The 16999-nt window shown below is 42.7% G+C and overlaps 1 protein-coding gene across 1 annotated transcript; it reads left to right on the forward strand.

Annotated features, from left to right (window-relative positions):
- Nucleotides 1–11: 11 nt before the first annotated feature.
- LOC128377040 (tripartite motif-containing protein 6-like) lies at nt 12–15175 on the forward strand. Its single transcript, XM_053336924.1, has 7 exons — nt 12–125; nt 4988–5098; nt 6123–6198; nt 9538–9704; nt 10611–10784; nt 12737–12783; nt 14413–15175. Exons 1-7 carry the CDS (start codon nt 37–39, stop codon nt 14964–14966), a joined length of 1218 nt encoding a protein of 405 aa, XP_053192899.1. The 5' UTR covers nt 12–36; the 3' UTR covers nt 14967–15175.
- Nucleotides 15176–16999: the final 1824 nt, after the last annotated feature.

Below are 16999 nucleotides of genomic sequence, written 5' to 3' on the forward strand. Positions count from 1 at the left end.
AGTGAGTGCAGCTCTCCCAGCAGCTGTTTCTCTGCTATGGATCAGTGTGAGGACAGAGAGGAGGGAGTCCCTCCCTCTAAAAGCTCTCTGTGTGGGGAACATGACAGCCAGACCAAAGCTCAGAGGTGAGATGAGGATCTCTAACTGTCCATCACTGTTCTCCACTCACATCATTTCACCATCATTATTCACACTCACTGTCACATCTGACACTCAACTACTGAATAATAAGTCACAATAACTCAGAATGAACTACTAACTTTGTGAGTTAACAAAGAGCTCAACCACTGATTAGTCAACTAATCAACTAAGATGAGACAGCATCTTTCATCAGATGACATTTTGATGAACAGGAGAACGTTTCTCATCCACTGTCTTCTTACTGATTTTCATTCTGCTTCTAAAACTTCAGCTGCTGACAGTCTGCTCAAAATTCATCTTTTTAAACTCTTTGATTTGTTGTTTGTTTGTATCAGGATGCAGCAGCAGAGAGCAGACTCTCCTGAACCCAGCTGTGTGTCCATGGAGAGTGATCGGTCGAAGGAGCTGCCTATTGAGTTTAAAGATGGACAACCTGCTGATGGAAGGTAAGAATTTAACATCCAGTAATCAGAGCAGCATTTACAAGAGTTCATTTAGTCATGATGACAGAACATCTTTAATAAGCTGATTGCAGATTAGAGTCATTAAATGACCTTAAATGTCCTCACTGCCCCAAGCAGGGTCTCAGGTTCTTCATCACAGTGAGGGTCAGATAGATTGTGATATCGACAGGCGGATGGGTGCAGCATCAGCAGTGATGCGGGTGTTGTACCGGACCGTTCTGGTGAAGAAAGAGCTGAGCCTGAAGGTGAAACTCTCAGTTTAGCAGTCAGTCTACGTCCCAACCCTCACCTATGCTCACCAGCTTTGGGTAGTGACCCAAACAATGAGATGCTGGATCCAATCAGAGAGAGTGTGGGCTTTGAATGTATTTATTACCTCTACAGCAGCAGGGGCGGGTTTATGCCAATCACCGCCCACTAAATCCTGAATACAGAAATCTTGAAACACAGTTCTAATCCTAGCTCCACAATTCAAATCTAAATGGTTGAACTGCTTTTTACACCTTTTTTACAAATATATTTATGACATTTATTTATTCGGAAGATGTCTGAATTCACTTTACATGGTCTTTAAGTTTAAAGATGGACAACCTGCTTATAGATATTAAGAATTTAGAAATAGTTGGTTGGCAGTTTGGGCTGAATAAACCTCCTGTGTTATGTGGGGCAGAGCAGGTGAACCAGGCACAAACACCACAGACAGGTTAAATGGAAACAGCTTTTTTTTTATAACTTTATTTTTTTTTGTTTTCATAACATGAACATGAGGTCATATACAATCATTCATTTACATTTAGTAAGACACAGAGAAGCTCGCCACAAGGTGATAAACTTTTGTTCATAGACCACAACAATTTCAGCCATCACACTTGGCTAGATATGTAACCCATTTTGCCCAGTAGTCTTTTCCCTTTTCCTTCTGCAATCTCAAAATGAAAGTTATGCTTTCCATACTGTATATGTCATTTATTATTCTTTTCCATAAATTCAGAGTGGGAGGTTCTCTAAGAAGCCAGCACCTGGTTATTGCTTTTTTACTTGCTGCCATGAGGATTTTTAATAAGTATCTGTCTCTGTTATGCAAATCTTTTAATATATTCCCCAAGTAGAATGAGATACAAGTGAAGTCAATACCAAATCCCAAAATCCTCTTTGTTGTAGCTTGTACTTCGGTCCAGAAAGGTTGCAAGGTAGGACAGGTCCAAAAAATGTGAGCATGGTCTGCCATTAATTGTCCGCATTGTCTCCAGCATTGGGTCTGATGACCTGTTTGTTTTGATTTTATTTTGGGGGTTATAAAAAACCTCACCAAGTTCTTCCAGCAGAAGCTTCTCCAACACTGTGAGTTTGTGGTCGATATCTGGGTGTGTATTATGGCAGTCCATTCCTCTGGGGAAATTGCAATTTCCAACTCTCTTTCCCATTTTTGTTTCATATAATCTGTTGAGTGGGTCTTCATCAATAAAATGCTTGAGTACAGGTTTCCAATAATTCGTCGGGAGAGCTTTGAGTCATAAGCTTTCATGAACATTTGTGTGACCCCAGATTGTTCCTCTGAATCCAGTCCTTTCACCTCATGTTGATAGTAATGTTGTATTTGTGTGTGTCTATACAAATCTTGTCTTTCTAGACCGTATTTTTCAGATATAGATTGAAAGTCCATTAATTTCCCATCCTTGACTAGTGAAGAGTATGATGTAATTCCATACCTTGTCCACTGTCTATATTTTGAGTCAAGGGATGCTGGCTTAAAATCTGGGTCGAATGCTGGCCACCTCACGAAGTCTGACCACACATTCAGTGAAAAATAGACCCATTGATTCTGGAGATTAGGTAAGTCCTTAATGACAGAGGGGCAGCCCAGCAAAGATTGCACAGGTCTACCTGATATTGATAACTCAATGTCTTTCCAGTTGGCCTCATACTCGGGGTTACACCAAAGAATCAAGGGTGTTAATTGTGCTGCTACATAAAAATCCCTCAGACATGGTAGGGCCATCCCCCCCTCCTCCCTCGGCAGCTGCAGTGTGTTGTATCTTATTCGTGGTTTTTTGCCTTCCCATATAAATCTTGAAATTTGCTTGTCCCATACTTTAAACTGTGAGTCAGGAATTTGAACTGGCAGTGATTGAAACAAATATAATAAGCGAGGTAAAATATTCATTTTGGTGGTCATTATCCGGCTGCCGAAGTCAAGAGGGAGTGTGCCCCACCTGTCAAAGTCGTCACCTATCTTTTTGCTAACCACTGTATAATTCTCATTGTAGAGTTGAGTTGTATCCTTTGTCAGTTTCACTCCCAGATATTTTATACTGGTAGAGTTCCATTTAAAATTGTACCTGGTTGCAAGATCATGCGGGGGGTTAAAATTAAAGACCAGGGCTTGGGTTTTCTCTATATTGAGAGTATATCCTGAAAGTGTGCCATACATCGTTAGAAGATCCATAAGTAGTGGTACACTTGACGCTGGTTTTTTAAGAGCTACCAGAACATCGTCCGCGTACAGACATATTTTGTGTTCTGTACCTCCTATTGTGATGCCTTCAAGGATTGTCTCCTGCCTAATTAGTTGGGCTAATGGTTCTATAAACAAATTAAAGAGTCCTGGGCTAGCAGGACAGCCCTGGCGACATCCTCGTTGTAGATGTATAGTCTCGGACAAGTGGCCATTAATCTTAATCCGGGCTGTCGGCGATGAGTATAATGTTTTAATGCACTGTATACATTTTTTACAGAAGCCAAATTTTTCCATTACCTGGTAGAGGTATTCCCACCCCACTGAGTCGAACGCTTTTTCAGCGTCAAGACTCACCAGGATGGCACTAGTCTTTTCGTGTTTTATTTGTTCTATTATATGAAGGCACCTCCTTATGTTATCTTGGGTCCATCTGTTACTTATAAAGCCGGTTTGGTCTTCACTTATTAATAGTGGTAGCACCTTCTCCATCCTTTTAGTCAGTATGGAAGCGTATAATTTATAGTCTTGATTTAGCACGCTAATTGGCCTGTATCCACTACATTTTTTCCTGTCTTTGCCTTCTTTTGGGATTATGGATATAATGGCCTCTCTCCAAGATGGGGGCAAAACTCCCTCCTTTAGGACATGATTAAAACATTCACAAAGCAGAGGGATTACTTGATCTCTAAAAGACTTGTACCACTCACCGGGAAACCCATCGGCACCTGGTGATTTCCCTGCTTTCAGACCAGAGATTGCTTTATCAACTTCCTCCCTAGTTATTTCTTTTGTGAGATCATCATTATGTAATTTTCCAATAGAGGGAAGATCTAGCTGATTCAGGAATTGTTCCACAGTATGTGCCTCTGCTCTATCAGGCTGTGTGTACAGGGATTTATAATATGTCTCAAATGCTTTTTGAATGCCATCTAGAGTGCAGGTTGTTTTGTTAGATTTGGGGTCTCTTATTTCATGAATAGTGTTTTCAGCTTGTTGTTTACGTAGTCTCCAAGCTAACAGTTTCGTTGCTTTTGAACCTGCCTAATAATATTTTTGCCTCGTAAACCGGAGCTTTTTCTCTAATTCTTCACTATGAATTTTATCTATTTCCTGGTGGTTCTCATCTGTTGCAGAAGGAGGGGCGTTCTCTGCTTGCTGTGTGACTGTTCTAATTCTAGGAGTTTGTTCTGCAAGTCAGTCAGTTTTTGGGCTTTTGCCTTCCTCATGAAGGCAGTGATTGAGATAATTTTGCCCCTGAGGACTGCTTTTGCGGCGTCCCACAGTGTCACAGGGTTCACCTGCCCGTTGTTATTGTTTTCTAGGTATATTTAAATGGAAACAGCTTTAATGCTCAGAAACCAACAGACAGGCTTACAGACCATAAAGGGAAAGCAGTTCAAATAAGGTTGAAACTAGCAGGAACAGGTAATAAGAGGAACAGGAACAGACAGGAACAGCATCACAATCTAGTGTCTAGAATGAAAGAAAATGAGTGAGAGCAGTATATGTAGTGAGGAGCTGGAATTACACAGTGGCAGCAGGTGGGTTTGAAACTAAAGGCAGGGACAGAAACAGACAGGACAACACAAACAGAGCTTAAACAGGAATCATGACAGTTGCCCCCTCAAGGGACAGCTCCCAAATGTCCCTCCAGGCTGGTCAGGAAGAAGAAAACAAAGAGGAGAAAGAAGGCAGGACAGATGGACAGGACCACTCTAGAGGCTGAAAGAGCAGCTCAGGACAGAAACTTTGGAGACCAAGGTGTCAACAAAACCATGTAGAAAGGAGACCAAGAGACAGGAGGACCTCAGCAGGGGAGGGGCTGATATTTGTGGAGGCACTTGGCAGCAGAGACTCAGTGAAGCTGGGCAGCAGTTCTTTGGTGTTAACTACATGCTTTTTTCCACTTCTTTATTCATATCAGGATGCAGCAGCAGAGAGCAGACTCTCCTGAACCCAGCTGTGTGTCCATGAAGAGTGACGGGTCTATGGATCGTCCTATTAAGTTTAAAGATGGACAACCTGCTGATGGAAGGTAAGAATTTAAAAATAGTTGGCCGATTGTCGAACCTCTGATTCAGGACCAGCTCTTCACCCTGCAGGGATACTAGAGGGGTCATGGGAGTTCACACATCGAGTCTACATATGCTTTGTGGACTTGGAGAAGGCTTAGGACTGTGAACCCCCCGTGTGGGAGTTTGGGGTACCAGGGTCTCTGCTGCGAGCCATTGGGTCCCTATGCAACCGCTGTGAGAGCTGTGTTCACATCCTCTGCAGTAAGTCAGACCTGGTCTCAGTGGGTGTTGGGCTCCATCAGGGCTGTCCCTGGTCTCTGATCCTGTTTGTGATCTTCATGGACAGGTTCTCAAGGTGCAGCCGGGGGGAGTAGAGAGTCCAGTTTGGGAACCTCAGAATCGCCTCTCTGCTGTTTGTGGTTGATGTTGTTCTGTTGGACTCTACATGTGAAGTCCTCCAACAAGCTCTGGGACGGTTTGCAGCCGAGTGTGAAGCGGTCAGGATTAGAGTCAGCACCTCCACATCTGAGGCCATGGTGCTCTGCTGGAAAAAAGTGGACTGGGGGGGTTGGAGGGGGGGTCACTGCCCCAAGTGGAGGAGTTTACCGGACTGTCCTGGTGAAGAAAGAGCTGAGCCAGAAGGTGAAACTCTCAGCTTAGCAGTGAGTCTACGTCCCAACCCTCACCTATGCTCACCAACTTTGGGTAGTGACCCAAACAATGAGATGCTGGATCCAAGCAGAGAGAGTCTGGGCTCAGCCTTAGAGATCGGGTCAGGAGTCCAGACATCCGGGGGAGGCTAGGAGTAGAGCTGCTGCTCCTTCACCTGGAAAGGAGCCAGCTGAAGTGGTTTGGGCTCCTGGTCAGGAACCTCCTGAACTCCCCCCTTTAGAGGAGCTCCAGGCACTTCAAATTGGGAGGAGACCCAGTAAACTCTGGAGGGATTATATATCCCTTCTGGCCTGGTTGGGTGTCTGTGGAGGCACTGAGAATCAGTTCTTTAGAGTTAACTACAGGCTTTTTTAACTTCTTTATTCATATCAGGATGCAGCAGCAGAGAGCAGACTCTCCTGAACCCAGCTGTGTGTCCATGAAGAGTGACCGGTCTCAGGGTGGTGTTGTTAAGTTTAAAGATGGACAACCTGATGATGGAAGGTAAGAATTTAATATCCAGTAATCAGAGCAGCATTTACAGGAGTTCATTTAGTCATCATGACAGAACATCTTTAATAAGCTGAGTGTAGATTTGAGTCATTAAATGTCCTTAAACGTGATGTTTTCTCCACAGAGTTCAGCAGCAGAGCTCAGAGGTTCCCAGTGATCAGTCTGCAGAGCAGCATCAAACACAGCTGGAGTCCATATTTATGGTGTGTACATGTACAAACACATCTTTTACTATTAACTCCATCAACCACAGATGAAATAGTAAAGTAGCATTCAGGTCCTAACAGTGTCCATGCTGCTCTGTTTAGACCAGCAGGCCTTCAGACTGACACATGAGTCACATGTTGTGTTCTACCAGTTTAAATGAAATGTTCACTTTATCTTTCTGTTCCAGCTGCTGGAGGAGAACATCGTCACTTTTGTGAAGAACGAGCTGAAGAGAGTCCAGAGGGGTCTGAGTCCAGATGACCCAGAATGCTTAGAGAGTCAGAGTGAGGATGAGGAGGTGTTGGGCGGTGAGGAGGAAGAGCAGAGGAGGAGCAGCAGAGAGGCATTTCTGAAGATCACATTGCACTTCCTGAGGAGAATGAAGCAGGAGGAGCTGGCTGCGTGTCTGCAGAGCAGTAAGAGGATTTTAACAGATTTAACATGATGGAGAGGAAATGGAAGCAACATGGGAGAGGCTTATATTTCAAACTCTGCTGTAAATATGCTGCACACATCTGCATCAGATCAGAGACTGTTTGTCCTCCACTGATGAGCTGAATAAAACTGATGGAGGAGGAAAAACTACACAGACACACTTACATGTTCAGATTTCTAGACGTTCTGTAGGATCCACTCACTGATTTCATTTGTTGTTTGTTCATTCAGGAGCTCGTACTGCAAAGTGTCGACATAAACTCAAGTCTAACCTGGAGAAAAAGTTCCAGTGTCTGTTTGAGGGGATCGCTACAGCAGGAAACCCAACCCTTCTGAATCAGATCTACACACCGCTCTACATCACAGAGGGAGGGACTGCAGAGGTCAATGATGAACATGAGGTCAGACAGATTGAAACAGCATCCAGGAAACCAGACAGACCAGAAACAACAATCAGACAAGAAGACATCTTTAAAGCCTCACATGGAAGAGATGAACCAATCAGAACAGTGATGACAAAGGGAGTGGCTGGCATTGGGAAAACAGTCTTAACACAGAAGTTCACTCTGGACTGGGCTGAAGACAAAGCCAACCAGGACATAGACTTCACATTTCCATTCACTTTCAGAGAGCTGAATGGGCTGAAAGAGAAAAAGTACAGCTTGGTGGAACTTGTTCATCACTTCTTTACTGAAACCAAAGAAGCAGGAATCTGCAGGTTTGAAGAGTTCCAGGTTGTGTTCATCTTTGACGGTCTGGATGAGTGTCGACTTCCTCTGGACTTCCACAACACTGAGAACCTGACTGATGTTACAGAGTCCACCTCAGTGGATGTGCTGCTGACAAACCTCATCAGGGGGAAACTGCTTCCCTCTGCTCGCCTCTGGATAACCACACGACCTGCAGCAGCCAATCAGATCCCTCCTGAGTGTGTCGGCATGGTGACAGAGGTCAGAGGGTTCACTGACCCACAGAAGGAGGAGTACTTCAGGAAGAGATGAGGAGATGAGGAGCAGGCCAGAACCATCATCTCCCACATCAAGACATCACGAAGCCTCCACATCATGTGCCACATCCCAGTCTTCTGCTGGATCACTGCTACAGTTCTGGAGGATGTGTTGAAAAGCAGAGAGAGAGGAGAGCTGCCCAAGACCCTGACTGACATGTACATCCACTTCCTGGTGGTTCAGTCCAAACTGAAGAAGGTCAAGTATGATGGAGGAATTGAGAAAGATCCACACTGGTGTCCAGAGAGCAGGAAGATGATTGAGTCTCTGGGAAAACTGGCTTTTGAGCAGCTGCAGAAAGGCAACCTGATCTTCTATAAATCAGACCTGACAGAGTGTGGCATCGATATCAGAACAGCCTCAGTGTGCTCAGGAGTGTTCACAGAGATCTTTAAAGAGGAGAGAGGGCTGTACCAGGACAAGGTGTTCTGCTTCGTCCATCTGAGCCTTCAAGAGTTTATGGCTGCTCTTCATGTCCATCTGACATTCATCAAGTCTGGAGTCAATCTGCTGGAAGAACAAACAACATACTGCTGGTCTAAAGTCTTTAAAGACAAATCAGCACGTTTCTACCAGAGTGCTGTGGACAAGGCCTTAAAGAGTCCAAATGGACACCTGGACTTGTTCCTCCGCTTCCTCCTGGGTCTTTCACTGCAGACCAATCAGACTCTCCTACGAGGTCTGCTGAAACAGACAGGAAGTAGCTCACAGACCAATCAGAAAACTGTTGAGTACATCAAGAAGAAGATCAGTGAGAATGTGTCTGCAGAGAGAAGCATCAATCTGTTCCACTGTCTGAATGAACTGAATGATCGTTCTCTAGTGGAGGAGATCCAACAGTCCCTGAAATCAGGAAGTCTCTCCACAGATGAACTGTCTCCTGCTCAGTGGTCAGCTCTGGTCTTCATCTTACTGTCATCAGGAAAAGATCTGGACGTGTTTGACCTGAAGAAATACTCTGCTTCAGAGGAGGCTCTTCTGAGGCTGCTGCCAGTGGTCAAAGCCTCCAACAAAGCTCTGTAAGTACACACAGAACTATCCAGATTAATCTTTGCTCAAGTCATATTTACAATAGTTTTCTTTAGTTCTGCTGATTCTTCTCCAGACTGGCTGACTGTAACCTCTCAGAGAAAAGCTGTGCAGCTCTGTCCTCAGTTCTCAGCTCCCAGTCCTCTAATCTAAGAGATCTGGACCTGAGTAACAACAACCTGCAGGATTCAGGAGTGAAGCAGCTGTGTGCTGCACTGGAGAGTCCACACTGCACACTGGAAACTCTCCTACTGCCATCAAAAAAAGATCTGGACGTGTTTGACCTGAAGAAATACGCTGCTTCAGAGGCGGTTCTTCTGAGGATGCTGCCAATGGTCAAAGCCTCCAAAAAAGCTCTGTAAGTACTCAGATAGTTGGCTTTATTTAATTATATTTTACTATTTCTTTCTTTTTAATTGAGCTCTGTTCTTTACCTTGGGTTTTGAATTTCGTTGGATTTTATACAATGACAATAAAGGAATCTATCTATCTATCTATCTATCTATCTATCTATCTATCTATCTATCTATCTATCATTTAGATACTCTATTGTCTTTTTAAAATAAATTAAGTAACCTATTTCTTGTTTGTTTTTTCTTTATATTTCCAGACTGACTGACTGTAACCTCTCAGAGAGAAGCTGTGCAGCTCTCTCCTCAGTTCTCAGCTCCCAGTCCTCTAGTCTGAGAGATCTGGACCTGAGTAACAACAACCTGCAGGATTCAGGAGTGAAGCAGCTTTCTGCTGGACTGGAGAGTCCACACTGTGGACTGGAAACTCTCAGGTAATTTTTTAAATTATATTTATAAAGTAATATTTTGTTTTCCCCAGTTTCTAGTTTACATGAAGAGTTCTTATACCAAATATACTTTCTGTACGTTCTGAGCTGATGTGTTGTAATATCAGAGGTGGCAAAAGTCTTCTCATTCTGTATTAAAGTAGAAGTACTGATTCAACTCTTTGCTCAAGTAAAAGTCAGAAAGTTCAGGCTCTGAAATGTATGTAAGTACAGTAAAAAGCAAAAATGAATTTTTATCTCATTTGATAACTCAACAAAACCAAAAAAGTTCTTAGCACACAAAAACGGAAAGTTTTGCTGTGTTCATATTCCCGCTCTGTCTGCTCACTGTTGGACTTTCCTTCAGTAGAACATTTAGATATGAGCCAGGGATTAACCCTGACCTCTGACCTCTGACCCTACGTCCCCCAAACAAGATATTTTCTATTGTTTATTTGCAGGTCATGTCTCCTTTTTCAAAGTCACTGAGGTTGAAACAATAACGATCCTATTTTAATAATGGAAGGAGTACAAAAAAAATACTTGATGCCAACATGTGAGTCAGAATGTTTTTCTGTCATTTAATCTTTAATGAAGACTCAATGTGCATACTGTAAACATCATTATATTTCTATTAAATCTCCTCACTGTCTTTACAAATGTTGTCAAATAATATTTAACTTTAAAGACATTTCTTCTGTCACAGTTAAAACAGAATGGCATCAGATTAAACTCTGAGTTTCAGTAATTCAGCCTCCAAGAACAACGGGTGGTAACCCTAACCCTCTCCTACTAACCTAAACATACAGCAGGGGGCGCTGAGTGTGAACATAAAGGCCTCAAGGACAAAATCCTGTTTGTTGAGTTGAGAATGTTTTTAAGCTCATTAGATGAAGTGTTGTGTGTGTTCAGTCTGTCAGGTTGTCTGATCACAGAGGAAGGCTGTGCTTCTCTGGCCTCAGCTCTGAGTGCCAACCCCTCCCATCTGAGAGAGCTGAACCTGAGCTACAATCATCCAGGAGACTCAGGAGAGAAGATCCTGTCTGCTGGACTGGAGGATCCACACTGGAGACTGGACACTCTCAGGTATGGACAGACAGATGGACACTCTCAGGTATGGACAGACAGGTGGACTCTCAGGTATGGACAGACAGGTGGACACTCTCAGGTATGGACAGATAGGTGGACACTCTCAGGTATGGACAGACAGATGGAAACTCTCAGGTATGGACAGGTGGACACTCTCAGGTATGGACAGACAGGTGGACAGGTGGTAGCTGCTGGCAACCCACCTTATGGTAAATATTTTCCCGATTTTGAGAATGTGGATGTTTAGCTCTGCCGCGGCTTTCTCTAACTCCCTTGCATTTTTAGTGGACTGGTGGTAGAGGCTATACAGCTTTGAGATGAAAAACCCAGCTTCAGAGAATCGGCAACTGCCAATTCTAATCTATGCGCCAGGCAATGGACCGATTGTAGTTGGGGAAAGTCTCGTTTCAGTCTCTCGATCAGCCCCGTCTGTCTGCCGGTCAGGACGGCAGCTCCATCGGTGGCTATGCTGATCAAGTTCCTTTTCAGAAACTCCGCGTTCAATCCAGCGCTGTAGAGACTATTCAGCAACGCACTGTGAAGTGATTCTGCATCGCCACGGCCCAACTCGACTAAATCAAAAAACACATTATCCACATCTCCATCACCGGTGACATTGCTCCTAATGTAGATGATCATATACGAGCGCCCATGGATTGTGCTTTCATCCAACGTTACACTGATGCGTGAATCAAGCTTCAGAATGTGGGAAACGAGTTGTTTCTTCATTTCATCTGCTATGTGTTCAACGATGGCGGCGCAAGAGTGGTCAGAGCGGTGAGCAGATCCCACTTTCGCACCATTGAGCTCGTTTAACTTCATAATAGGACCCATTTTTGTGTATGGCATCCTCTCTTTAGCGACAGTTTAAGCCGATCTGAATGAGTTTGCGGTCACATCAAGGGAAGCTGCGTGTTGTTCCAATACTTTTGATGGTAGAACATCTTTTTGCTTAAGGTCTGCAATTTCAACTGCACGTCTGTGTGCAAGACTATCGCGGTGCTGGTAGATTTTTTTCCTCAACTGCTTTTGTACTGGGCTACTCACTGTGCCGCTCACCCAAGCATCGGAAATGTGGGCTCCGGTCGTTCTGTCGGTTAGCAGAAGTGTCTTTGCCGCCTTGCAGACAGAGCACCCAAGGCCACTCTTGCCTGCAGTTAGCCAAGGGTTCTTCTCTCTCCAGGAGCGCCACTGCTCGGTTGTCCAGTTAATTGGCCCATCCCTCCTGGTCTCTGGCTCGTCTGTGATGTCGCCGTCATGTCTGTCGTCGTGTCCGTGGTCACCGGTAAGTTGTTGTCCGTGTCCATGTTCTTGACTTTTTGCAGCAGTGTTGTCCTCTGTGGTGCTGCTAACAGTTGACCTAGCCGAGGCTTCAGGAAGGTCACCGTCCGTCTCTGGTATCACGTCAGCAACACTGTCTTTTTTAATTTTTTTTGCCGTGAAGCAGAACGCCGAGAGGCCAGCCAGTACTGGTCTTTTTTTCGGTGGCATGGCGAAAAAGTTTAAGCAACTACAGTATGATTTTTTTTTTTTTTGCGAATAATGCATATGAAAATATAGAGAGAGAGAAGTCTTCTTCGGAGTCTGAACTTGACATTCGCAAGCTCCAAACTTCCGTTTCAGTCCACGCATAGTGATGTGGTAGTGAAGTACAGCCATATGCGTTGCGGTATAATAAACACGTTCAATACAAAGTTGTGAATGGATGGCGATATTTATATTTAAATGGTGATATATTTAGGGCTATTATGCTCATTAAGGTAATATAATATGACGCATTGAAAACCTTCACAGAAAATCAAGTTTGCCTCTTTCATAGGAGCCTTAGGGAAAGGGAGCTCAGCTCCCCTTGGCTCCCACGTAATTCGAACACTGACTGTGGTTCATGTTTAATGGTGAATATGATTGAAGGTGTATGAAGCTGATTGTGTCTGTGTCTCTTCCTGCAGGATGGACCATGGTGGACCGCAGAGACTGAAACCTGGTCTGAGGAAGTGTGAGTGTGTTTTCAGTTTGATTCATAAGAACTTTGATAAAAACTGGATGAAATATGTAAAAGAAGTGAAAAAAGTTCAAACTGATGGAAAATGTGTTTAGTCAGAAATGGGCGTGGCCTAAACTGACATTTATCTTGAACCAATGAATCCATGAAACAGAAATTTCCTTCTGTTGGTCACAGTTCAGGAGTTAAAAGAGAAATGTTTTATAAATGTCCACATGGTGGCGCTACCTGCTCCAAAATGTCCCTCATGTCTCTCCTGCAGATAAAGTTCATTCATTCATACTGACTTCAGCTGTTTGGAGCATTTGGACTAAAATGTGTTTGTAACAGACGATAGTTTGAGATGAAAATAACAGACTTGATGTGCAAAGACCTTCACTTTACACCAAACCTGATGAACAAACATGAATATTACTGAATATCACTGTCATGTTGACTGTTCATGTTCTAACTGAACTGTTAAAGGTTCACTTACTCTGTATGTCCAAAGCTTTCAGTCACATCTCATGGTCTTCCTCAGTGATGTCTCAGTTGTTGGGACTCAGTAGGAGCAGGTTTGATTATCAGCAATAAGTAATAGTTATCAAAGATAATCATTAAAAATCAATAAAAACATGAATATGAATGAATAATTACAGTTGAAACCACAAGTTTACATACACTGTATAAAAAGACATAACTTCTTTTTTTTTCTCTCTGTCTGACATATCAGACGAAACTTACGAATATTATTTATTTTTGCTTAATTCCAGAATAATGAGAGAGAATTTTTTAAAATTACTTTCTTCAAAGTCAGAAGTTTACATAAATTTCATTAGTATTTGGTTGCATTGCCTTTAAACTGTATGACTTGGGTCAAACGTTTTGAATATCCTTCCACAAACTGACAGAGGTGGTGTAACTGAGTCAGGTTTGTATGCCGCCTTGCTCACACACGCCTTTTCAGCTCTGCCCACAAATCTTCTATAGGATTGAGATCAGTGATGGCCTCTCCAAACTTCTGGTTTCAACTGTAGGTGTTGCCTCCCTGAGGTCAGATATAACAATGTGTGTGTGTGTGTGTGTGTGTGTGTGTGTGTGTGTGTGTGTGTGTGTGTGTTACATCACGTGAGTTTTTTTAAAATAAACTTTATTAACAGTAATGAACAGTACTAGTAACATAATACTGCTGAAAACTGCATCACGATAAAAGTGTTTCATATCAGTCGTTATCCATAATTGGTTTTTTTTATGACCTATTTAAAATAAGGACATGGGGAAGATATCAAATTTAAACACTTTAATTGTAAACTTCCTCTGTGCCGCTAAAAGACTTGAGTGAAGGCTGCTCTCACGTTTCCTCAGAGCAGAAATACTGTAGAAAGACTTGGGACCAACGTTAAATGGAGGACCACAACAACTTCCTGTTCAGGCAGGATGGAGGAGGAAATATGAAATAAGAGAGTTGAGATGCAGCCTTTGTTATCAGGCTGTGTGACTGTGTGCACACCTGCTTCTGTCTGCTGGTATGAGGCCAACACAGTCGTCATGGAGACGCTTTAAGTTTGAATGGTTTCAGTAAAGTAGTTCATAAATCAACAGATGATAAACTGCAGCTGTATTGTGTCTCGTTCTCTCCATCAGATGCCTGTGAACTGGAACTGGATCCAAACTCAATGTACAGAGATCTCAAACTGTCTGATAACAACAGGAAGGTGACATGTGTGAAGGAGGTTCAGTCATATCCTGATCATCCAGACAGATTTGACTCCTTGTCTCAGCTGCTGTGTAGAAATGTTCTGACTGGTCGCTGTTACTGGGAGGTCGAGTGGAGAGGAAGAGTTCATATATCAGTGAGTTACAGAAGAATCAGCAGGAAAGGAGACAGTGCTGACTGTAGGTTTGGAAGGAATGATCAGTCCTGGAGTCTGATCTGCTCTGATAATGATGGTTACTCTGTCCGTCACAATAACAGACAAACATCCATCTCCTCCTCCTCCTTCTTCTCCTTCTTCTCCTCCTCTGTCTCTAACAGAGTAGCAGTGTATGTGGACTGTCCTGCTGGCACTCTGTCCTTCTACAGAGTCTCCTCTGACACACTGATCCACCTCCACACCTTCAACACCACATTCACTGAACCTCTGTATGCTGGGTTTGCATTCTACTGGCCTGGTTCAGTCTCTCTGGTTCCTCTGTAGGAGGGAGAGTCTCTCTGTGTCCTCTGTAGGAGGGAGAGTCTCTGGTTCCTCTGTAGGAGGGAGAGTCTCTCTGGTTCCTCTGTAGGAGGGAGAGTCTCTCTGGTTCCTCTGTAGGAGGGAGAGTCTCTCCTGTGGACAGAAACTCTGCTGACTGAAGATCAGCTGCTGAAATCAAACATCACACACACTCTGCACTGTGAAGCAGATCTGTCTCAGACACTCAGTTATTTTTCCTTCTACATGATTCATTGATTAGTCTCAGTTGACTCTGCTGTAGTTACTGTCAGGATCCAATGATTATTTTACTGTAATACAATTAATTCATCAGTGTATAAAACGATTTATTTCCTCACATTTACACCAATGATAATAAAATCCCAACGTCCTCAAACGTCCTGATTAGCAGTGTCGTAGCTTGTTGCTAAAATTAGTCAAATTCATATCAAATAAACATTATTAAACAGGTTTTGTTCCTGCTCCACTTTTATCTGGGATCAGCTGATTGATTTGGCCAAGAAGCCATCTGGTTTCTACACTGATTAATGTGTAATGTGCTTTTTTTGACCACTAGGTGGCACACAGAGGTGTTTATGAACGAGGACAGCAGGTCAAAGTTCAGCAGAGCGAAGTTTAATGTCGTCCCCATATGAGGAGGCAGGAGGTTAAAGTTGAACCTTCAGAAATAAATCAAACTTTAATGGAGTCTCTTGTTTCCTGCTGGAGCTCCGCAGGGTCCAAACACGCTTCCTTCAATCACAGGTTACCATAGCAACAAGATCGACGCCTCCGCTAGCTAACGTTAAACAGCCTGATGAACAGCTGACGAGTCTCTACTGTCATCTACTATTTTTGTACATTACAACATATTACATATTAATGACATATTTTAAAGATATTAAACCATAAATGTGGAGAATTTTATACCCTGAAAAAGAATATCTGACATCCTGAGAATGAAACTGTAGAACTTTTATTTCATTTTGTCCCCGAATGTAAAAGTGGAATAATGTCAGAGATCAAGAGTCAAGATGTTTAACTGGTTTCATTTCATTTAACGAAACATGAAAAGATGTTCGCTACTGTTCCAGTGTTGTGAGATCATCTAAAGATCAGTCTTTAATAAAGTGAATTAATGAACCCAGCATGATAACTGTCCTGTTATTAACTATTCATATTATTATTACTATAACTATTATTATCTACGCTAACATCAGCCACACAAACGCTAATGTTTATTTTAGTTTAACTCTAAATGACAAAGTTTGGCAGATAATGAAAGCTAACGTTATCCAGCTGATTAAATGGTTTATAATTAGCAGCTAAAAGCACATTAAAGGCACAGCTAGCTAGCTTAATACAAAGATTAGATCAGATTAGCCCCAGAGCTAACTAGCATAATGGGTTACTGCATACTACATCACTATAATACTGCAGTACTTTTACTTTTTATTCACTGAATTTAAAGTTTTCATCCAAACAGTAAAGTATCAGAGTACATCTTCCAGCTAGCTAGTGGCACTTCACCTTTTTACTTCACCTTCGGGTACAAATAAATAAATAATTAGTAGTAATAATATGAAGCCTGCTGAATGTTTTTAGTTCAGATTCTTTCTGATCAGATTAAATCATTTCCAGCATCTAGAAACTAGTTGAACTTGTTTCATGACGCAGCACCTAGCAGGTATTTTTCTCTCTGTTCATTTCCTCGTTGCAGCAGTTGTTTAACTTTTCTCTCTCAGCTGTGACTCAGATATTTTCTCCGTGTGAAGCTCGGGTAAGTGACAGTTTTCAGTTATTTGACAGTAAAAAGTGTAAAGAGCAGAAAGTGAAGCTGCTGTTAGTGTTGAGAGGAGCTCAGCTCAGTTAACAGCTGACTCTGATTAGTCCAGGACTGAGTGGGAATCAACTTTGATCCAGAACAGACTCAGACAGACTTTTTCTCTCAGTCCGCCATTTTGTCAGTTTGGTCTTTCTATAATAATATTATAAATACTCAGTTGTGTACTATATAGTAGTCTATATACTGTATACTA

The sequence above is a fragment of the Scomber japonicus genome, chromosome 2 (assembly GCF_027409825.1).
Source record: "Scomber japonicus isolate fScoJap1 chromosome 2, fScoJap1.pri, whole genome shotgun sequence".
NCBI lineage: Eukaryota > Metazoa > Chordata > Actinopteri > Scombriformes > Scombridae > Scomber > Scomber japonicus.